Below are 24,278 nucleotides of genomic sequence, written 5' to 3'. Positions count from 1 at the left end.
TCGTTAGAAAAATATGTTTATTGAATATAAAGTTATTTTTCACTAAACAACAACTTTTTATTTTATTTTTATTTCATTATTATAAAGTAATATTCATTTTGGTATCCGTAAAAAAAGAAGTAATATCTCATTTTACCGTGTAAATTAGATTATTAAAACTATTTCTTTCAAAAATTGTTTTTTGATAATATTTTTAATTAAACTAAAAAATCATCAATTCCAAAGATTGACCAAAATAAATAATATCAGATCTTTAGTTATAAAATTTTGAAGTTGCACTTCATAAGATGTGTCCCCTGTTTGTTTGTTTAGGTTTTCATTCATTATTTTGAATTTTATCATAATTAACAATCAATTTCAATACTCTTAAGAATCAATAGAGTTGTATAAAATATTTATTTTTATTAAGGATTATTAAAAAAAAAATTATTATATTTAATCAATATTCGATTGTTAGCTCGTTTAATCATTATCATGTATTTAAAGTTTTGTACAACTAAAAACTTTTGTCCCAAAATCCCTTACTTATATGTTCAAATAACCCGGTAGAAAATGAGATTTTGGGACGGCGTATACGCATGCGCGCCGAATACTGTGCGCAATGTTACATCTTGTTACTTTCATCATGACTCATATTATGTCTATTTTAATTCCTTTTTTTATGTATTTTTGATGTACAATAGGTTTTTTAATTTTATAAAATTATATTTTAACATTTTTTCTGTAAATAATTATTTCTCAATAAGCTTACTGTTTTTTTTCATGTACCTTTATTAGTAAAAACAACAGTTTCATCTAGAAAGAATCAGAGCAAACATAAATAAAAAAATAAAAGAAACAGCAAGAATCTCATAACATTGGGTAAATTATAATTGGTCTTAATTAAGAAATCATATGATTAATTATGAACATTTGCAATTATATCTTATTTTATATAATATACGAGGGTTGTTAAAAAAAAGACCCAACGTTTTTAATTACGCATTAACAGAGGTATTTAGTGACATGCAATTGCCAGCTTTGTGTTACGCATAACCTCCTCTGTAACCATATGTTCTTGGATTGTTGATATCTCGTTTAGTTTTCGTGTTATTGTTATTTGAGTGTAACATGTTTAAGTGTTAGTAGCGATTTTTTGATGATTGAACTTTTGTTTCAATGTCGTACCTGTAAACCTGGCTTTCATTTCCTTTTGCATTAATGTCTCATCATCATCGGCTTGTTCAAGGAGTTGCCGGCAATTGTCTACTTGATGTTCTTTCTGCTGTTCGGTCATCAATCACTCTGGTTTCCTTAAGTGCGTCCAGAGTGCTGTGATCAGATCTGTATTATGGTGTTTTAGGCTGCTGATCGAGTGTGGACCTTCCAGTGGTTTCAGGCTTACTGAATTGTGGGATTGCGATCGCCGTTAGTGCTTTCTATTATAGACTTGTCGTTTCACTTTCTGTGGAAGGTGAACGGAGTGAGCTTTGTTTTGCGTAGTCGCCTCATCGGGGCTGAAAGGTGGCAGCGACTTCTGGTTGTAAGTCCCCGCAACAAGCAAGGGAATATTTTTGGCTTTCCCTAGTCCTGCCTGCGCTCTTTTCAGAACGAGTGCCGTTATCCGTGGTTTTGTGCCGTACGTATTCCGTATTGCACCGTATTGGATCGATCCAGAAGCGGCTAAGAGGTACAAACAGTGACAGGAGAATAAAGAAGGTCCCCAGCTGTCCGTGGCTCGCTGTCGTCACATTCGTGGGTTCGCCCAGTGTTTTAGTAGAAGGAATAGAGCGAGAATGTCTCGTCCAGATAGTAGGCAGGGTAGGGTAACTCTCTCTTTCTCTCTCTTTTCCTGTTTAGCCTCCGGTAACTACCGTTAAGATAATTCTTCAGGGGATAATATGTAATGAGTGTAAATGAAGTGTAGTCTTATACATTCACAGTTCGACCATTCCTGAGATGTGTGGTTAATTGAAACCCAACCGGGTAGGGTAACTCTGGCCAGTCTTGATGACCAGCTGGTAGTTCGGCCTGGGCGCAAGAGGAGAGCGGAGGTTTCACCGTTCCCCTCTTGCTCGGAGAGTGAACTCTCTGAGGTAGAGATGGTAAGGGCTCCCACCCGGGAGTGTAGGAATGATCCTTTGGTGGAGGATTTCTTGGCTGCCCCGGGTCAACCTGGCAGCTCTGGAGCTATACTGGCAGCGGCTCAACAGAGCCTAGACTAGCTCTTCGTTTTTATCGAAGGCCCCAAGAGCGTCAGCGCTAGTGCGAGAGGCGGCATGTTAAGGGTGTGCTGTCTGCCTTGGCAGATGGTTACGAGAAATTGGCCTCTAAGCCCGCAGAGGTCAAAATAGTTACTGTCCCGACGCCTGCTCCGAGGCAGCAAAGGTGTTTCGCCGATGTTGTCAAGGGGAAGCGTGAGACTAGTCAGGCTTCCAAGCAGCCCGAAGTACTATTTGTAAATCAGCCTGAGGGAGTCTACTAAAACTAGTAAACTACTCATGGAGGACTTTCAGGTCGCTCTTCATAGGGACCGAAAGAACCTCAAGATTAAGGAAACCAGATAAAGAGACCAGCAAGGGTCTGGTTGTGGTTGCAAATGACAAAGAGACAGTCCGAGTCATCCAGGAGTCTGAAGAGGTGAAAAAGCTCGAGGTTCAGGTCGACCCGAAGCGCAAGCGTAGGCCCCGGGTCATTGTCTACGACATTGACCGGCGGCTATCCGATAAGGAGGTTCTGTCTCTCGTGAGGGAGCAGAACACCGAGTTGGATGAGGCTGCATTTGCAAAAGAGTGAAGGCTACTCTTCAAGACCGGACGCCGTGAGGCTCAGCGGTATCACGGTGTTTTTGAACTCGGTGCTGGTCTCTTTCAGAAGTTTGTGTCTGAGGGTAGGTTGTATGTCGATTTTACTTCCTGTAGGGTCAAAGAGTACGTTGATGTGCAAAGGTGCTTCAAGTGCTGTCTTTTTGGTCACAGGGCCAAATTCTGTAAGTATGCGTCGGTCTGCGCGCATTGTGGCGTGGAAGGTCACAAGCGCGATGACTGTCCGCGGAAAGCCGAGGGTCCATTATGCGTTAACTGTAAAAGGTTGCGCAAAGAGTGCAAGCATTCGGTCAACAGTAAGGACTGTGGCTGTTACTTACGTGCGGTAGAATTGTATTTCAATTTATTGGATAGTTAGTATCCTTCTTTGAGGCATTGTATTTGCACACAGAGTTAGGAGAGTTGTTGTTGGAGTCTTGGTGTTGTTTTTCAACACCGCTCATCGTTAGTTGGGCGATCTGCCAGGCCGTTTAGTTGTTCTTTTAACAATGATCCACCTCAATTCTGATGCGGAAGGCTGTATGTTTTGTTACTGCGAAGCCAAATCGCTTCTTTGGAAGTTTTATTTCTCGACCGCGGGTTTCTGGTGGTGCTGGCTCTGCTTGCAGAGTCGATTCCGCATTGGACATGGGTGGATCTGGCTTTTAGGTTTTTCAGTTCCAGTCTTTGACTGGGTTGCGGCATTTTCTAGATGGTGTCGACCTGGCAGAGTTTAGGTATCCTAGCAGCTTGCGCTGCTGCACAATTACTTGACTAGCCTGTGGCTTCTCGTACCTGTGTTGGCGTTTGCGGGGCCTTGTCCCGTAGGACTCTCGGGTGGGTAGGGCACCGCCCAGGCAGTTTAACTGGCCAGAGGTAGGCGCTTTGGCACCGGCCTCGGTTAGATTAGTTTCAATGGAGGTTGTGTCCGGGGAGTTCGCTCCCTGAGCATGATTTACTAACTTTAGCATGACGATTTGTCTGATCGGAGTGCACACTTATTAAGGGGGTAATGAGTTAAATTGGTTGCGATCGACCAGGGTGTTTTTCCGAGTGGCCCTCTAAAATGGAGCTGTAGTGGGAGATTAGAGGTTATACTCAGCTCCCGACGGACCAGACTTGAGGACCTCTGGGACTTGGTTTATTGTTTCTTGCGGCTGTACTCCGATCGCTTAAATTCTTTACGATCCGTAGCGGGCATTTAGATTAAATTTAGTCTCAATGGAGGTTGTGCCCTGGGAGTTCGCTCCCCGAGCACAATCAAAACTTTAGCATGGCGATTTGTAGAATTGGAGTGCACACTATTCCGAGCGGCCCTCTAAGCTGGAGCTGTAGTGGGAGATTAGAGGTTATACTCAGCTCCCGACGGACCAGACTTGAGGACCTCTGGGACTAGGTTTATTGTTGGCTGTGCTCCAATCGCTTAAATTCTTACGATCCGTTTGCGGTGATCGAATCTGCTGATAGATATGCTGTCGTGGCATGCTTGATGCATTTATGCACTAGGGGTGTAGTGTAGTTTAGAGCTGATTGTGGTAGGCGCGGGGTCTTCTTCTCCGCAATTCGGCTTTTGCTTAGTTCCTGAGGGCAACGTGGTAGCGTTAGGTGTCAGCTGTCTTCTTCGGAAGGCAGAACTCATTACTATCTCTCGTGGCGGATTACCGATGTAGATATCCCTCGGGGCATCTGCATCGGTGGCATCTCACCGTGGCCGGGCTGAACACTGTGGATTGTGATCAGTTTGAGGGCAAGAAGATGTCCTCCGTTAAAGCCATTACTGGCATGGAACGGAGGGGAGTGGTGTAGCGACCTGACACGCTACGAGGCGAGATCTTCTCCCCTCGGGGGAGAATGCTTGTCCACATGTGGTCCGACATGTGATTTACATTTGGATGGGAAATTTATGATCACCCTCCACATAATTTGGACTTATCTCCTTCTGATTACCATATGTTTTGGAAAATTGAAAGAATTTTTGAGTGGTAAGCAATTTGCGGGTGATGATGAACTTAAAAATACTGTTAATCATTGGCTAAATGGACTGGCACCAGAAGAATATGACGAGGGCATATTGAAGTTGGTGTTTTGCTACGATAAATGTCTTTAATTCATGTGACAATTATACAGAGAAGTAGTATAAGTTTGAGAAAATAAGAAAATATTTATAAAGTTTTCAGAATAATTTTTTTACAATGAAACTGGCTTTACTTTAGGAACAACCTCTCTCTCATAGATACTTACAATACAAGGAGTGGATAATTCTTTGAACTGCTAATTTAGAATCTTTAAGTTATTTTAAATATTAAATCTTCAGATCTATAAATGTAGTTGTATCATCTATGAAGAGGCTTACAATGAATTGTTCATAATTTTGAGACAAATCATTCATGAACAATTTAAGAAAAGCATGTGTTTCAATACATTTTATCAGCTAAAAATTTAATTCTAATTTTGTATCTCATGGTTTTTCAATGCTTTTGTTTCAGCCTGAAGATTTTTTCCATAAATAATGAGCGTTAGTATTTATGAAACTCATGTTGTCAGTGCTAGATGCAGTATTTTGTTCGGACTGACAATCCCTGGATTGGAGAATGCTGGAATTTGGTTTTATTTATATTGCATGTGTACGATGGCCATTGATTTAACAGTTTTCTTACTTTTTTCTATTCAGATGGTACAAATGAAATCAGTAGACAGAATTTGTATCGATTTCACAGGCATTATTACTGTATTATACGGTTTATTTATTGCCATGTATGTTGCTAAAATTACTAAGCCTTTTAAAGAAATTTTAAAATTTTTTGATGATATTACAAGCACTTGTTTAACTGATCCGTTAGACCATGAATGTACGTTTCATAAAAGAATGCTCTCCGATTATAAATTTCTTAAAATATATAACCTTGTAAGTGTTTCCATTGTGGCTGTTTCTGCTGTTGAATTTTTTTCATTAAATGTTTTTAGAAGCTTAGGAGTTTTCAGAATGGATGGAAAAAAAGTTATTTCTGTTGATATATGGATACCCGATATTGATAAAAGCCCTAATTTTGAAATTTCTCAGCTTTTGGGTATGCTAGGTATTTTTTTTGCTGCTACACAGAAACAAGTGATGGAGGGTTTTATTATTAGCCTTTTGGCTTTGTTGTGCTCGTATTTTGATCATCTAAATATGACTGCTGACAAAATTTTTAATTTTGATAATTCTTCTATTAAAATCCATTTACAAAGAGAATTTTTGAAAAACCATACGGTTACAACAAATGAAAAACTTAACTTGATCACTGAACATAATTTAAAAAGTTGGATAAAAATTCATCAGAATGTTTTAAGGTACATACATTTCTATTATTCCTAATTTACTAGTATTAAGCCAGTTTGTATTTATTCTTTATAGCGCATTAAATAAATAATTTATTCGGATCAAAACATTATACAGATCACATCAACCAGTAGTTATGCTACTCCATGAATAAAAAGAAGAAATTTCCCCTGAATTTGCCTGTATGGATCAAGAGAAACCATGGTAAAAGCTTGAACTGAGGAGCATCACAAAATACACAATTGCCGTAATTATAAAATAGATCTTATCTAGGATCATATTAATTAATTAAAATAAAAACATATGAAATAATACTTACGTAAATATATGAAGATAGTTAATAAAAACATAATTCACCTCTCGAAAGACACTAATGAAAATTATCGAAAAACATATTTATGTATACGGTAAATGGAATGCAGAAAATTTTGGGTTTTATTACTTAATATTACTTGAGCTTATATAGATATACCTGTGAAATCGGATAAATATATTACTACTTACCTGAATGCATTTGCTCAAATACACACGCTGATGTGCTTGCATGTATATATATTTGCATGCTTACATATTTTTGCTTTCCCAGCTATAGCTCTATTTCTGCAGCATAATAGGTATAAGGGGGGAATGTAAAGGGATAAAAATTTGAGTATCAGGGTTTTGGAAATTTTGATGTTTCAAGTCTCCCTTAGTCAAAAAAATAAAAATAAAATAAATTTCTTGAAGATGTACTTGAATGTGTGGCTTGTATTTTGATTAATATCTCAACTGACTCAACATAAATTCTTTGAAAATTACTCAAAAATCTTTCCATAGATGTGGAATTGATATGATTCAATTTTGAATAAAATTAAGAGTGGTAATTGTAAAATTTTTGAATTTTTTACTTTTTGTATAGTGGTTGTACAAAATTGAGGTTTAGTATGATGGAAGTATTTTAAATTATTTAGAATCCCAAAGTTTTAAGTCCACCAGATTTAGAGGTGGAAGGTATATATTCAACATTATTTCTAAACAGTTTTTGCCTTGTACCCCAAAAAGCCATTGATCAAGAAAGTGTAAATTTTGAAAAAATATTTGGCTGTATTTATATATCCCAGCTTTGAGCTGATTTTTGACCCCCATCAGAAAGAGGGTAACTTAGCATCCACATGTATAAATATATATAAATGTTTAATATTATATGAAATATAAACCACCAAAACATGATAATTATATAAGTTAAACCTGTATTAATTTCTAATAATTACTATAATACAATAATATTGTAAGTTTAACTTATCTAATTACTGTGATTTGGTGGTTTATATTTCATATAATACAGAGGATTCAAAACGTGACTCTGCCTTTTGGGAAAATGTGTAAGTTAAAATAGTGTTGAAAGTTTCCACCATTATGTCATCCACATACTTGAATATGACGCATATTCAATACTCTTTAATACATGTAATGTTTGTTGAGGAATTGCAGCGTTCAATTTTGCTCAACAATTCAGGAACAGTGTGAGGATGAGTTTTGTAAGCAGCATCCTTCAGGTATACTCACATGAAAAAGTCAGGAGAGGATAAATCAGGATACTGAGGGGTCACAACCCCTTTGAAATTATTTGTCCATGAAAATGCTGATCCAAGAAAATAGTGTTGTCTGTGTGAGTGATAGCATTGTCCTGAAATCGTATGTACTCTAGTTCGTCTGCAGGTATAGTACATCTGTATGTAGCGCACTCACTGTTCACTGTTCCACAAAAGAATGTCATGATAAAGATTTGCCTATGTGAAATTGCACACCAAACACCCACTTTTTGTCTTTGCAGAGGAGACTTGTGCACAGCTGATGTGGATTTTTCATACACCAAATATGTGAATTCTGTACATTCATGTATCCATCAAAGTGGAACCATGCCTCAACTGACCAAAACCAATCATTAAGTTCCTCCCATCTGGCATTACTGATGACATGAACCATTGACAGAAAGCTACACTTTTTCCAGTGTCTGCAGGTAACAACTTGTGAACAACACGAATTCTGTACAGATGCATCTTTTAACCTTTAAACACTTGCTCAATGCCGTGTGTACACTACCAACAGAGAGACCAGACTCACTAGATAAGCATCGCATGGACTTCTTGGTACTAACAGAATATGCAGCTTGCATGTCGATAAACATTTCTTGTGTCAGCACTTTCAGTCGACCAATTTTTGGTGGCACGGAACTTGTTGTACAGTTGCTTGATGGAGGACTTGTTTGGTGCATTCACATCATACATTTCTGTGAAGACATTCTGGGTCTGAGCATAACTGGCACATCTAATGTTTTGGAGACAATGAATATTCTATGCTGCATTTTGTAACCCATTTTTCCTCAATTAAATGTAACAACTAAAGAAGGAAAAATTCTTCCATAAGGATACATCTCTTTTTGAACACCTGTTATTACATTTTATTAACTTGGTGATCAGTATATTAATGAATTAGCAATGAATGATTATTTTTGGGTAAAATTAATAGTGACCTAAATAAGCAAAGAAGAAATAAGTTTGCAGTGCTATGCTGCCCCAATGTTTGCAGCATCAGCAACAACCTCGCCTCTCCTGTTATGAGAGCAGCAGGCCGCAGTGGTATGACAATTAAAGTCCCCCAACAAGATGGCACATCTATGCGACACCACAACAGTGTCATGTATATCTATAGAGTACTCGTCTATGGAAATGTTTGGGCTAATGTGTACCCCTATAAGCGTGAACCACTGTAGCTACACAGCAACAATACCATCACCATGGTGCAACAGTTGCCATCCATGTCTACCACTTGCTTTGAATATAGCCACGTTTCCAACTGCGTCTGAACACCAGTCATGACTAGCTGCTGTGTATATGTTGGGTTCCGAGGTGATTATAATGTCCATGTCATACTCTCTTGCGATCTCCCCCACCAAATCGTGAAAGAGGATGCTATGGTTGGCGTTTGACAACATGATCTTAATCATGTCGGTTTCTTACGCACGTCTTGCCTCCGGTGCTGTGGTCGGTCTGGTTGCAGTCGAGGCACCTCATGGCCTCTCGAAAATCCTTGATAGGGTGTTCGCTTCCAGAGCAATTGTAGCAGAGCGTTGCTCTGTCAGGTCCTTTGCAGTCTGCGCTCCTATGCCCAGAGGACTAGAACTTGTAACATCGCATCGAGTCTACCCGAATGAAGGCCCGCCAGCCAACCTTGATTCTACTGACAACTAGCTTATTGGCAGCCCTGTAACTGGTGGTTATGGTAACATTCTGGGTGTCACCGTAAGTCCGTCTCAAAGATGATACTCGGAAGGACTCACCCGAACCTATCACTTTCGCTATCGCCTCGCTGATCTCTTCCTCTGTCGTATCGACATCAAAGTCTTTAATATGCACTACCGTTCGTCTATCGCCACGGGAGCGCACGTCAACCTGTAGGTCCGTAGCTTTGTATTGAAGGGTATTTGTTAACTTCTGCGCCTGCTGAGCTCCCTTGAATCGAACCTCCAATTCGTCGTTTTTACCTTGTCTGGGCGAGAGGACCTCTCCCGCCTCATACTTAGACACTTTAGGTTTTAACGTCCGAAGAAGGTCGGCATATACGACCTACCCTGTGAGTCTTCACAACCACCACGTTACTTCTCTCAACTGTGGGGGGGGGGGTGTAGTTCGTCTGGACGAGGGGAGCGGGAACGCGCTCTACTAGTGTCTCCGACCTTGGCACAACCAAAGACACCATATCCTCGCTCCTCCTGTGCAAATTACTTATCTAAGTAACTTACGGATTGTCATCCCGAAAGATCCACTGGGCAAAAAAAACACCGCTCTGGGCGCCATCTTTAGTATTTTTCTGATAGAATTAATAACATATCTGGACGCTTGTTCATCTTCTTCGGATGAGTTATAAAAACCTATATATTTGCTTCTGTATGTGATTTCATCCTCGTCATTAATAAAAGAGCACACGTCTTTAGAAATAGTACTCACCTTAATCTGATCACCAGGAGCGGCTCTCGATGTCTTCGCAAGATCGGCGAAGTGACATATGTTTCCGACTCCCGTGAAAGGAAGAGTGGCCAACTTGACCCTACCCATCGCCCAAGTGGACCACCGCCGTAGTAAACACTCCATAAGCTCGTCATCAGAGAGGTCCCGCTGCAAAAAATCGCCATGGTCGATAACAGGCGCCGAATTAGTCTGCTTTGACTGATTAGTCGTATGCAATGGTGGAGACAACTCCTGTAGTTGTTATGTAGCCAAGTAAACACTCTTGAGCTCCTTCTCGTATTCATACATGTAATTTAACATAGACTTTCCAATATGCTGCTTATATTTCATCATGGCAGCTCCTAGTCGGTCAGTAAGCTCTTCGAGTCCTGAATTCGCCATTTCCTCTTCGGAAGAAGATTGCCTAATGCGCTTCCTGCCTTTCAGGTCAGATACTTTGCGTTGCGGCGCGCCAACCGCACTTGGACCGCCCAAGGTGCCTTGTTACATTTTTTCGGCCATCAGGATGGTCCGATCCACCAGACAATATTTTTACCGGGCTCTACGCCCGAATCCTAGCAATTTGATACCCCTCATGGGGTATCAAATTGCTACCATGAGGATCATGGATCCATCATCATGGTATCATGGATCATGATCATGGTACCATGAGGATGCTACCATAGGGTATCAAATCATGAGGATTTTTGCGAGCGAGTACGGGGTTTTTTTGGGGGATAAGGGAACTGTATGAGGCTCCACAACTGGGAAGAGGGATCAACACTCCCTCTCCACCGAGCGTTGGCAAAAACAGATCACGGTCATGCCTCCCGCCCCCGTTGTAACAGCGAAACCGAGAAGCGTAACCGCAACCAGCTCGAACAGCTCGGGACCGCCAATCCTGTACTCCACAGGGAGTTCCTGAGTAAAACCATTGCCCCTTTGGCCGACATAAATGAAGGTACTGAAGTACGGTTCATTGCCCGCCCCGGACGTGTGCGTGGATGTTACTGCTTGGACGTGGGGTTGGAGTTTATCCGGAGTTATTATTATTATTATTACTTCTGTTATTATTACTACTTTTTTATAATATAGTGGGCATCGACGACTATGATCATCAGTCCTTGTTACAAACTAAAACTTTCCCACCTTTATGAAACTAGATCAAACGGCCAGATTTGTCAAGCAGATAATCTGGAAAATAGATTTGTCATAAAACAATAAAATCCTGGAAAAGGCACTAGATGACAAGGGTGTATAGACTCCTTGTCACTTAAAATATGCAATCCATTCCTATAGAAATGTAGTCAAAACTATCAAAGCGTTGTAAAGAGCCCGCAGTTATTAAAAAAGACACATTTTTAAGGAAATTTGTCATCAAAACTAAAACAAAAAACAAGAGAAAGCACAGAACACAGATAAAAAAAATATCGTCAATAACTTTTCATGTTAAAGAATCATGTTGCTTCAACAAACTGCTTATCAAGAGCAGTTTCAAGTACAAATATTGTCATTACCATTGGTAGGGACATCCCTGGCAGGGTCCTTGACTGGTCTGTAGTCGACGACTGTTCTATCGATCATCGGTTGATACTTTTAGAAATATCGGATGAGCTGCGCGATGGCCATGAAGGACACTTTCCTGTTTAGCGGGGGCGCTTCCTTTAGTGATTATATAGTTAGTGAAGAAATATTTGAGGCCGGCAAATGGTTGCTGTAATCTGAGATTCAGTAGAGTGAATGTGTGTTGTCATTCGATTAATTTTTATCCGCTTTCCTGTTCTGATTTTCATGTTTTTGAAATAATCTATAAGGCCAATGAACGGTAGGTGTAATCTGAGATAGAATAAAATGAATGTCTGTTTCATCGGATTCATTTTTATCGTGTTTGGGCGTTTGATGATTTGTAATCTCTGATATTGTAGGTTGAATATGTGTCGTCTAAACATGAGGGTCGGTTTTATCATGTTTATTAATTTGGTATGTAGTCCGAGGTGTCTTTTAACTTTTAGTAGGGATTCTTTGCGGATGCAGTCATACGCTTTCTAGAAATCTACAAATGTTATCACCACGTCTCTGTTTCTTTTCCTGCTGTAATCCATTATTCGCTTGAGACTCATGATCTGGTCTGGATTGCTCCTTCAGGGTCTGAAAACTCCTCCCTGGTATTCTCCAGTTATACTGGCCGAAATTCTCCTCCTTGTTGGAGTTCAGACTGGAGATTTTTTCTCGAGACCTTGACGGCCTGCCATTAGATGTCCTAATAGAAACGATCACTTCTGCGGTGGTGGCGACGGCTAAAGCCGCTGCCACTAAGTGTCATTGGCCGGGAATGTATGTCTGGTTGGTAGTCTCGGAATCTGACAACAATGAAGCAGTCTGTGAATCGGCGGAAGGGCTGCGCAATGAAAGGGTGATCCCGATCGGCGTGCGGCCCTAACTGCGGATTACCGCAGAAGGAGGGCTAGGTGCTGTCATAGCATTAGGTCCTCCAAGCGTAATTCCTGGCGCTCCTTCGTTCAGGAGCAAGGGAATAGACACCCTTGGGGCGTTGTGTATAGAGCCCTTGGACATAAGTGCAGGAACGATATCCTCTTGTCAGCTTTATCAACCCGTTCGGGTGTAGTAATTGATAAGGACCGTGTCCTTAATATTTTGCTGAATAATTTGCTCCCTGATGACACTATGGTGGGTGAGGTTTCATACCACCGGCGTGACAGGCGGGAAGTCACGATTTTTGAGACCGACTTACAATCTTCTGAGATCACTGAGGCGGAGGTGCGCCAGGTGATCTGTAGTATGGCACGGCACAAGGCCCTCGGATATGATTCTATTACAGTGGAGTTCCTCGTTCGAACGCTTCCAATAGTCTTTTGTCCTCTAACTAGAATATATAATAGTTTGCACTTCGCCGGCCACTTTCTGACGTGTTGGAAGCGTGGAGACTTGGTGTTGTTCAAAGGTGGCGACAAAGATCCTACTGTTAGTTCTTCTTACCGTCCACTAATGCTCTTGCCTGTGATTGTCAAAGTTATTGAGAAGGTACTATATTTGCGTATTAATGTTCGAATGGCCACTGATCATTTGCTAATGGACAACTAGTGTGATTTCCGATCGAGCAAGAACACTGAGGATGCCATACTAAAAGTGATGGATATAGCTTCCTGTAGTCCATGTAAATATGTATTAAGGATTTTTCTGGACATATCCGGGGCATTTAACAACTTATGGTGACCTTATGCCATGTTTCAGATGAAAACGTAAGTGTGCACGGTATGAATTAGAAGTGTTAAGTTATTTCAGCCATCGGACAGTTTCCCTGCGTGATGGCGGCTCGGAGGTTCGTAAGATCTTAACTAAAGTATGCTCTCAGGGCACTGTTCTGAGTCCCCTTCTTTGGATCATAGAATTCGAGTCGATGTTGCGTTTAAGGTTGCCATGTGGTTGTCGTGCCGTTGCTTATCAGTAGGCGCTGCTACTGATTGAAGGGGATTCGCGTAACGAGGGAGAGTTTCGAGCTGCTCTTGCTTGTGAGACACTCCGACTGTGAAGTCTCCAACATAAGATGATTTTCATCCCAGAGAAAACCACAATGATGTTGCTTAAGGGCCGTTTGGTTGCTTCCCGATGAATTAGGGTTCGGATGGCTGGTCTCCCCATTCGGTACGTTACGGTTCAAAAATACCTGGGTGTTAACCTTGATGAGAATTTTCGGTTCAAGGAACATCTACAGTATGTAGCAAAAAAGGACGCTGATGCTTTTTATGGAATCTGTAGAGTCCCAGATTATTCATCCGGATTGGGGGTTGAATTACCATACCATGTGTATCCTTTACAAGGGTAATAGAAGCTATTATGCTGTATGCTGCGCCTGTCTGAACTCACCGCATGGCTTTTAGGTATTGCGCGGATATTTTTCTGCGGGCCCAGCGACTCCTCTTGCTGGTTGTTATAGGCAGTTATAGGACAGTCTCGCGGGAGGCAGTCTGTGTTATAGCCAGAGTCAGACCAATCGATATCTTGGCTAATGAGCGTAAGGAAAGCTACATTTACAAGATAAATAATCTATTGACGTCAGAACGAAAGCAGGAGGTTGAAGACCGGGGCCTTGCGACTTGGCAGGTCAGGTGGGACGAATCCCCCACACGTATGGTATATTCCCTACAGTGTCTGATTTAGGTGCGATTGGATGGTCTCCCCCAATCGGTATATCACACAGATTCTCTCCGGGCGAGTTTGGTTAGGTTTCGTTTGTTGGATTCGAGTCAATGACCGGATTGTGGGACTGATGATGATACAGTGTACCACGTCCTCTACGTCTGTCCCCAATACGAGGTCGAACGTTCACGAACTGTTAGGGAACTTGAGAGAATACATTCCTTTCTGGATCTCCGTATTAACTGGATGATCCGCTAGAAGTGGTCTATATTGGCTGGTTTTCTTCGCGCCCTTGCGGTGTGTAGGTCTGCAGAGGGAGTTTAATCTAGGTACTCAATCGATGGTAGGATTCTGGGTAGCTAGGGTTCCGGCTTAGGCACTGGATTGGTTGGAGATAGGCACATTAGCATCGTGCCAGGTTATATTGGTATTGTTTGTGATTCGATTTGGGGCTCCCGCTGGTGGGGGTTGGCCTCGCCGTCGGGTTATGTTAACCCGTGCAACCGGAGGCGTGGCTTCCCTTCGCCGGTGGCGGTTCTGATCGTGACTTGGTAATGCCATGCGAGACACCATGATGGAACCGGGTGGTGGTGCGGGGTTTGTCCCCGACTCCTGCGCGTACCGGTTACGTTCCCCTTGTTAGGTTATGTAAATTGGATGTAGGTCTGAATTTCTATGTTGCGTAAGACATAATTTTGATTGGTATGAGTGTAGTACTGATTTAACTTTACACGCTCGTTTTCTGAGGCATTCACAGTCACGAACGGTGTTGTCAAATCTGGACTAGTCGCGGGGTTCGCGACTAGTCCAGATTTGACAACAGAGTTAGTTAGAGGGAGCCATGTTCGGTTGGATGTGAAGATGTCCGTTTGAGGTCTACGTGAAGGCGAAATTTGATATGTATTTTACTGATGCAAATGTCTGCCGAAGCATTTATATCGGTGACATCTCAATCGAGGCCTGACTGATGACTGTCAGATGTAATCAGTTAGAGGGTCTAAAGACGACCTTCGGTAAAGCCCCTCAGGGCTTGGAACGGAGGGGTTGGTGTGGCGACCGATAACGTCACAAGGTGGGTGTCTCTCCCCTACGGGATTGGGAGATCTCCAGTCTTCTTATTCCAGCAGGTCTGGAAAAGGTGGGTATTTCCCATACTATTCAGCCAAACTATGTTTATAAAAGAAAGTGAAATTTACGTATATGTTTTGGGAAAGTCAAGACATGAATTCCATTTTTTATTATGGATCACATCGAGTTTCTTTAAATGAGACTTTTTGGCAGAACCATACACTATTGATCCGTGATCTATTCTAGATTGGACCATGCTTTTTAAAGTCTCAACTATACTTCTTTATCAGAGTCCCAATTCAATTTTGACAGACACTTGATAAAATTCAGGGCTTTCTGATACTTTGTTACTAGTTCTATTAAATGCGCCCCCCATTAAAGGTATCTGTCCAAAGTGAGACCTAGGAAACAAACTCTTTTATTTCCAATAATACTGTTGCCCATTATCAAAAATGAACTTCTTTAAGCCGTTTTTTTCCTGGTGAAGTACACACAACATGTCTTCTCAGTTAAAGACCGGAATCTATTCATGTTTGCTACTTCGACAGCTTGTTAATAGCCGTCTGTAGCTTGAATTTGACCTTTGCGGTTTGACTGCTGGGGGTAGAAAATCGCAAGTTCATCTATATATAAATTTCTTCCAATATCGATGGTATAGCAGTAATAAGGAATGTTCACTGCGATTGTGATCAAGGTTCCACAAAGCGGCAATTTTTGAGGTACTCCATTTTCTAACTCCTGAGCGACGAATATTGGTTCCCAATTCTGAAACGCAAAAATATCATTCCTCCAAATAACTTCTAATAATACTTGAAAGTCTTCCTCTTATTTCCCAATCTTGTAACTGTCTTTAGATGCTGTATCTCAAAGTCATATCAAAAGATTTCTCTAAATCAAAAAAGACGGCAACACAGTTTTGTTACTGCTAAAGCTATTTAATATAAAATTTTCAATATTAATCATCTGGTCTGTGTGGAATGAAATTTACGATACCCCATTTGATGAGGTGAAATCCATTCTTATTTTTCAAGCACCCACATGAGTCGATAATTTATCATATGTTCTTAAATTCTTCCTATTGCGCAAGTAAGTGAGATAGGTCAGTAGCTCAGTGAGTCTGAGGGATTTTCCCTCTTTTTAAATTAGGAGCTATAATCGCTTTTTTCCATGATCATGAATATATACTAGAAATCCTAATTTGATGAAAGAATTATAGTATTTTCTTTCTTGCAATGACATTTAGCATTCTGCTAATTTCATATCAGATGTTGTTTGGACCAGTGGCAATGTTCGCTGTTTTATTTAAAGCTTAGTTAAATTCTTCCTCTGTGAAATCTTCATTATAAAACAAATTGTTCTGAGTATGAAATGATATTTCATAACTTCATAATTTATGCTTCATGTCATATTTTCAGTTACAGCTTTGTGTTTTTTAAAGTCAAATAATTTTCTGTTGCACTGAAGGTTCATAATGATCCTCAAGTTTGTCAGCTATTCCAAAGGTGAGTAAAAGAAGCCTTTCTCCATCCTTAATGAAGGTCATCTGGTAGTAGGATGAGCCACCGTTTACCGCTTTTACTTTATTCCATATCTCTGCCGAAGTGATCCGTTTTTTTATACCAGAGACATAATTTTGCCAGGCGGTTTTTTTTTCCAGTTAAAATAGTTCTTTTAGCACTAGCCCTGCATTTTTAAAAATCTTATTAAATTTTCTTACGTTGGACGTTTCTTAAAAATGTTAAAATGTTACAGTATTCGATCACCAAGGAACAGGCGGTCGTTGCATCATCCCTGAAGTTTAAGGGATGTGCCTTGATTTTGCAGCAGCGGTGACATTTGTCACATGTTCTACATTGCTGTTGTTGTCTTCAGTTAGTTTGAATATGAACGTCCTTAGTGAAAGTAATCCAGTCGGCTTTGCCAAGAACCCATCTCTTATGTAAGAAATATAATTTAACGGGTGTATTTAATGACACCACAATTGGAAAGTGATCACTTCCATGTAAATCCTCAACATTTTTCCAAGCTAATTTAGGTGCTATGGCGGCGGCGCTGGCAAAAGCTAAATCAGTGCAGGATATAGGACCATCTCTGGCACTAAAGAAGGTTCCTGCGCCAGTATTTAATAATATGAAAAAAGAATTTAATAGAAAACTTTCAACTGATTTTCCTGCGTCGTCCAAGCGATTGCATATCCAAAGGGGATTATGAGCATTAAAATCCCCCACAGGGATTTCAGGGGTAGGCAATTATTCTACTAGGTTATGTAAATCCTCTTCTCTCCAACTGAACTTAGGCAGATACACATTGCATAAAGTTATGTTGACTGGGTGGTGTATGCGTATAGCTATTGCTTATAAGTCAGTGAATAAATTAAATTCTTTGAAGGTACAATGAGTTGCTGAAAAGATGGCAACTCCTCTTCTTATCTCTGTTTAGGCGCTTGATCAAACCTAAATATATTGTACCCTTTCAATCTCATAATGTCAGTATTCCTTAAATGTGTCTCTTGTAAGCAAACCCATAAAGGATTTAACTCTTTAATAGCTGCAACTCACTCACATTTGACAAACTTCCATTGATGTTCCATTGCAAGATCGACTCGTTTACACAGACTGTTTTGCAATACAAGATTTATTGCCTTGTTTTTCCCTTAGGCCAACCTTTTTTTTAAAACTTTTTCTCTATTCTCCTTACATCCTCTACCTCTGAAGATAGGGTGTTCGTGGCCTCGGAGACATTATCTTCTTTTCCATCTGGTCATCCCTCTCTGATGCCACCGATGGTGGTGGGCAGGGAGTTTTGCGACCTGCATCAAATGATACCAACCCAGATGGAGCAGGGAGTATCAGATCTAAGTCCATGCTTGATGCACTCCACAAGAATATTTTTGGGGCGGCTAAAATGCTTGCCCTTGTTTTTGAAGGCCTGTGTTCTATTGGAGACTCCACAACTATTGTTACCTCTATTTCTTTACCATCAGTCATTATTTCGTTAGCTTTGCACACATCAGCCCAACCGTAACCCGGTTTGACAACCGCAAGGAAGGATGAGCACTCCACGTCTGCACTCCGCCCAGTGTTGGCAAAAGAGGTCATGGTCATGCCTCCTGCCCCCACCGCAGGCAGCGAAACTGAGAACCATAACCACAGCCAGCTTGGACAGCTCAGGACCATCAATCCCGTACTCTACAGGGGGCTCCTGAGTAAAACCATTGCCCTGTTGGCTGACATAACCGAAAGTACCAAAGTCGTTGCCCACCCCAGACGTGTGCATAGGTGTTATTGCGTGGACACTATGTCCACGCAATAACTAAATAACTAAGTACTAAGGATCTATAACGGGTGTTATTACCACTATTATTATTATCACCATCATTATTAATTATCATTATAATTTTTTTTTATTATTATTATTATGAATAATAATTAATCATTAAAAATCAAAATAAGAAAAAAACGTATGTTTTACTTATTATTTTGTTGTTGAAATTTGTGTTACAGACTTTGTAGAGAATTAACAGATTTGCTTTCACCGATGTTAGCGTTCTATCTTGTCAATATTACTTCTCTTGTTGCAGTCGCTGTAATTTCTGTGACTTTGGTAAGAACTTATAACAATAACAGATAGATTAGTTATAAATGTGTAGTTATAATTGTGAAGATGTCTCTTAAACTTAAAACTATTTAATACCATCATGTATCTCTTGAAAACTGTACCTACAACCAGTAGGGGTCTTCAAAAATGAGATGCAATGCTAGTCTTGAATTATATTCATTGCAGATATTTATGTAAATGTTTTACATTTGTGAATGAAATCAACTCTTAGTACATTTCTTGGATAATTTATTTGTCTGTTGTTGGCATAAGTTGCCATTACTCTGATATTACAGTTTTCAAAAACAATTAATTCAGCAAAATATGGTAGTTTTATTATAGTACACAATTTGAAGTATGTTATTTGTATTTCCAAATTAATACTATTTAAAAGTCAGGATATTGTATTAAAAAATTGTTATTTTAATTTTTATTTCCAGACAAATTTACCTCCAGCAGAATTGATTTCTTTATCTTCTTATGCTACTTTTTGTGGAATAACATTATATTTAATGTGTCATTACGGTAGCTGCATATTGGAAAAGGCAAGCATTTAAATTTAATTTGACTGTTAAATTATAACATCATAATTTGGTATTAACAAAATAATTTATTTAATTCTACAAAGTGTCATATATCTAGGAGGGAATATAGAATTTTGAGATAGAAAAAAGATAGGATTTGTATGTCCAATTCTCTCCTGCACATTATTGTTGCAATCATCTTCCCTGAAATAATCATAGATCAAACATGATTACAAATGATATATTTTAATTATTTACTTACTTTTTTAACTTTTATTTACATAATAACTCTATGAGGTGGATCATTTAAATAATGAGACTGATACAGTAAGTTACTTTTATTTATATCCATTACAATTCTAATTCTTGTTCCTTTCATTCGCACTTAATGCAGCCTTGTTTTCCACTGATTAAAAGTGCAGAGTAGATAATTTTCTGTCACTTGTCTTTTTTATCACATCAACTGACTCAAAACATGTTATTTTAACAGATTTATAGTGCCAGATCTAGTGAATATCAAAAATGTTTCAGCGTAATAGTGTGTTTGTTAGCCAAAAACCACTTTACAGAAAAACTGGGCTGTGTAAATGCAAGGGCATTACTTAGATGGAGAATAAAATCATTTTCCTACAGTTCCGGTCAATTTTCCTGACTACTTCAACTGCAAAAATCTTCTTATAATTAATGGTGTTTCACTGCTGTGCTTCTGAAACACACTCTTGACAAAAAACTTAATGAGCATGGTTTTGAATGTGGACTTACTTTGATGAGCTTTTTCATCTTTAAGAAGATTGAGCATGTCTCATGATCCAATTCCTCACAAACTTCTCCACTTCATTGTTGCTGTGAAATTAATGTCCTCCCAGAGCTTTAATAGCTCAAACAAAAAGAAACAAAGAAATCACAGGGGAATAAATCTGCTGGACTATGTGTGGTTTTTTAAGGTTTCCCAGTTTATCCAAGTGCTGATTGCTCTATGAGGCCTGGAGTTGACATGAATTGCATCTCTGATTGGCTAACAGTGCCTTTTGTTCCTGTAGTTGGCACTTTGTTGTTGTTTCACTTTGAGGTGGCAGTAGTAAGCAGGATTCACAGTGCGATGTGACGTTTGTGGAGAAAATAAACAAGCAATACACCTTTCAAGTCCTTAAAGACAGTTGTGAGGTAGAACAAGTTTTTGCCTTTACAGGGCAAGGTTCTCCATCTAATATATCACTCTATATATATATTTGTCGATTTTGACTCAGGAGAGTAGTGATGGGCGTATGTCTCATCACATATGACTATTTGGTGCAAAAAAATTTTTTCTCTTGTTGAAATCGATTTTGAGCCTTTGGCAGTATATTTTTTTTGGCAAAAATCTTTTTTAAAGATTTTCAGTAAATTCTGTTCAGTTTATTCCAAGTGCTAACGGTTGTGCGAGGCCTGGAGGTATCCTGAAGGAGAATCATGATTGGCTGATGAAGCCTTTTGTTCTTATAGGCAGACTTTCACCTTGTCCCAGAGCTGGTAGTGCAATAGTAAGAAAGTCGACAAGAAATATGCCATTCTAATTCCAAAAAACTGTTGCGAGGACTTTTCCAGATGATCGACACATTTTCACCTTAACAAGGCAAGCCTCTCCACTCCTATGCCCTACGCACTCGTCGATTTCAACTCGAAAAATGTAGCGTTATACTCATATCTCATCACATGTTACTATTCGATGTAAAAAGTTATTTTCCCCTTGTTGAAATCGATTCAGTAGCCTTTGGAAAATTCCCTGTTGGTGCTTTGTGATAATGGAATACGCACTTCCAAAGCAATTTCATCAACTGCAAGTTGCTAATCATTTTCAATGAGATCATGGATCGAGCGAATGCTGCCTTCCGTCATACTTGTTCTTGAATGCTTATTGTGATTATCATTTTCTAAAACTTGAAGTCCTTTAAATTTATTGGTCAATTTAGACTCTGGTAAATGCAACATCATACTAATAAACAATGTAGCAGTTTAGTCAAAATTACAGAGAATTATACGCTCTCATTTATGAGAAACTTCACGTTAATATGGTGCAACTGACATTGGAATTTCTTGTTCTAACATGAAGCTACTGAGCAGCGAGACGGAAATGTTGAAGCAGTTGGAGCACTCGTCCCCTCCCTACATCTCCACCACCAATATATCTCTGTGCCAGGCCATCATGCTTGTAATTTGAGATAATCAATAATTTTTTTTGTAACTGGTTTTCAAGTTTATTTTAGAACCACTTACCATAGTTTTTTCTTTGTATTCAAAATCTTTAAATATTTTGGAATTTAAAGATTTTTTCTTAAAATGTTTAAGTTATTTATTTTTTATATGTGTATGATATTGTTAATAAATATTTTTTTTTAACAATGTTTTTGTTATTCACTACTTGTAGAGCGATAAAACTGCACAACCAATATTCTGGAAGTGTTTTCAGGAGGATGGAAGAGTAAGTAAAAATGTTTACCAAAGCTTAAGAATAGTGTTTCAAAGAACATTGAGACCATTAGTTGTGTCGCCATTCAGGAGTACTAATTTTGAACTGTCAAAAGTTAGTTTTGTTTCGGTATGTAAAAATCTTAAGTTTAAAATATATCATGTTTATAAATGGCTTGTAATAAACTGTATAAATTATTGGTATTCTTAGTTTAATATTTTCTTTTCGTAGCGTAGTATACTGTTGTGCACAATAGAAGACATCAGTATAAAAATTGAAAATAAAGTATTTAATGGTTTCAGATAAGTAATCAGTTTTGCCATAAAAATGTTGGATATTAAGTAGACATAATAATTACATAGTAAAATAATGGATACGCAACAATTATAATGTGTGCCCAGTATCTATTCTATTATAGATTTGAAATCATCTTGCGAATAAAGATCACGTGCTCTTTCCCATTCCACCGCCTAAGGTTTCTCCTCATTCTCCCTATACCATGGTAATAATACAATACTGAATTGTTCCTTTTCTCATTACAGGCCAACATTTTGTCGACTCAACTTATATGTTTATTGCATTACTCTGGTGTTCATAAGAAGCAGTTAGTTAATTTCTTACAACTGAAACTTTTTATTTTACGTAAAGTATTTCCCTAGTTTTTCCATATGTCAAAAGTTTGGAAATTTTAGGGCTAAATTTAATCATGGACTTTAAAACTGAAAATTCATAAAACTTTACACAAAAACTAAATAAATTATAATCTGAAAGTTAAAACCACCTGAAATAAATTACCAGGGTTATTTTTTTCAAGGTCCGATCGACAAAATTAAAACCACAGTGAAAATAAACATTTTTTTATTTGTAACAAGTACTTACATAGTTACGCTATTTCTCTACATAGTCGCCACTCTGATTTAGACATTTGTCGTAGCGTGGTACGACCGTCATAGAACGGAGTCGGCTGTGTTTTCAGTCACGTTTCTACGCTGGTCTGAAGCTCGATGTCTGTGCCAAAATGTTGCCCTCCTAGCCAGCGTTTCATGTGAGCAAAGAGGTGAAAATCGGATGGAGCCAAGTCCGGGTTGTATGGTGGGTGATCAAACGCTGCAGGAGCTTCTTTGTTACAGCTCGGCAGTGTGCGGCCGAGCATTGTAATGGAGAAAGACATTGTCTGATGACAGCATTCCTCTCCTCTTATTCTGAATCGCTCTTCGTAGACGTTGAAGAGTCACGCAGTATGAGGCTGCAGTGATGTTCGTGCCACGTTCCATGAATTCCACCAAGAGAACTCCATTCCGGTCCCAGAATACAGTAGCCATGCACTTTCTATTGGAGAAGGTTCGCTTGAACTTCTTTGGTTTACTGGGAGAATGAGAATGCATCCACTGTTGGATTGTTGTTTTGTTTCCTCAGTTTCGAAATGGACCCACGTCTCGTCCCCTGTGACAATTTTGTTAAAAAAATCTTCTCCTTCATTGTGGTAGCGCTGGAGAAACGTTAGGGAGGCGTCCATTCTCATTGTTTTGTGATGGTCGAACAGCATCTTGGGAGCCCATCTCGCACACAGTTATCGGTGCTGAAGTCTCTCACTCACAGTGTTGTAGAGAGCTGACCTTGAAATTTCAAGAAACGAATCACTCAATGCAGAAGTTATGAACCGACGATTTTCTCTAATTGCCTCATCCACTCGCGCAACGAGATCATCATTTGACACTCGCTTCCTTCCCTGACAGCATGCATCATGAACATCTGCACGTCCTGCTTTAAAGTTCCTGCACCATTGTCATACTTTGCTGTCACTCATTGAAATTTCACCGTGCACATTACTTATTCGTCGATGAATTTCAGCTGCATTAAACTCATCAGCCTGAAGATATCGAATTACCGCACGCACTTCACACTTGGTGGGAGATGCTATTGTTGTAAAGATGTTTACGTGCTAGCTGCGTGTTCAGAACTAAACAAATTGACGCGGCGTGATTGAAGACCATACTAGAGACGCTCCGCAAAGGTTAATTCGATTTTTGCGCTGGTTTTTATTTCGCGACCGATCGGAGCTTGAAAAAAAATAATCCTCGTATAAGACATCACTTGATAATCTGTCGGATTTTCGTCATTCATTGTAAGTTCACTACAATGCGATATAACTAAACGTACACAATCCTTCATTATGAAAATCTACTTGAAGGTTTTCTGCGTGTCTAATTCTTTTTCTCCAGTCACTTATTGTTAGGTGGTTTATGGCATTTTCCAATAACATTTTTGTCATTTATTTGAAACGTACTATGTTTGGTTGCCACCTCTCCTTTTATCTGCGCCAAAATTAACTTGATTAGGTTATACTAGCAAAGATACGGCATTAGTTAAACGACTTCATGCCCAGTTTCTGTCGCA

The 24,278-nt window shown here is 39.4% G+C and overlaps 1 protein-coding gene across 1 annotated transcript in view; it reads left to right on the top strand.

Annotated features, from left to right (window-relative positions):
- Window positions 1–5,412: 5,412 nt before the first annotated feature.
- Window positions 5,413–24,278, top strand: part of LOC142317910 (uncharacterized) — a 29,827-nt gene continuing 10,961 nt past the window's right edge. Inside the window, exons 1-4 of the mRNA XM_075354450.1 lie at window positions 5,413–6,113; window positions 18,818–18,917; window positions 19,352–19,456; window positions 21,840–22,010. Of these exons, the coding sequence (XP_075210565.1) occupies window positions 5,413–6,113; window positions 18,818–18,917; window positions 19,352–19,456; window positions 21,840–22,010 (1,077 nt within the window). The remainder of the gene's footprint in view (window positions 6,114–18,817; window positions 18,918–19,351; window positions 19,457–21,839; window positions 22,011–24,278) is intronic.

This window comes from Lycorma delicatula, chromosome 1 (assembly GCF_047948215.1).
Source record: "Lycorma delicatula isolate Av1 chromosome 1, ASM4794821v1, whole genome shotgun sequence".
Classification (NCBI taxonomy): domain Eukaryota; kingdom Metazoa; phylum Arthropoda; class Insecta; order Hemiptera; family Fulgoridae; genus Lycorma; species Lycorma delicatula.
This window is presented reverse-complemented; position numbering and strand designations above follow the sequence as displayed.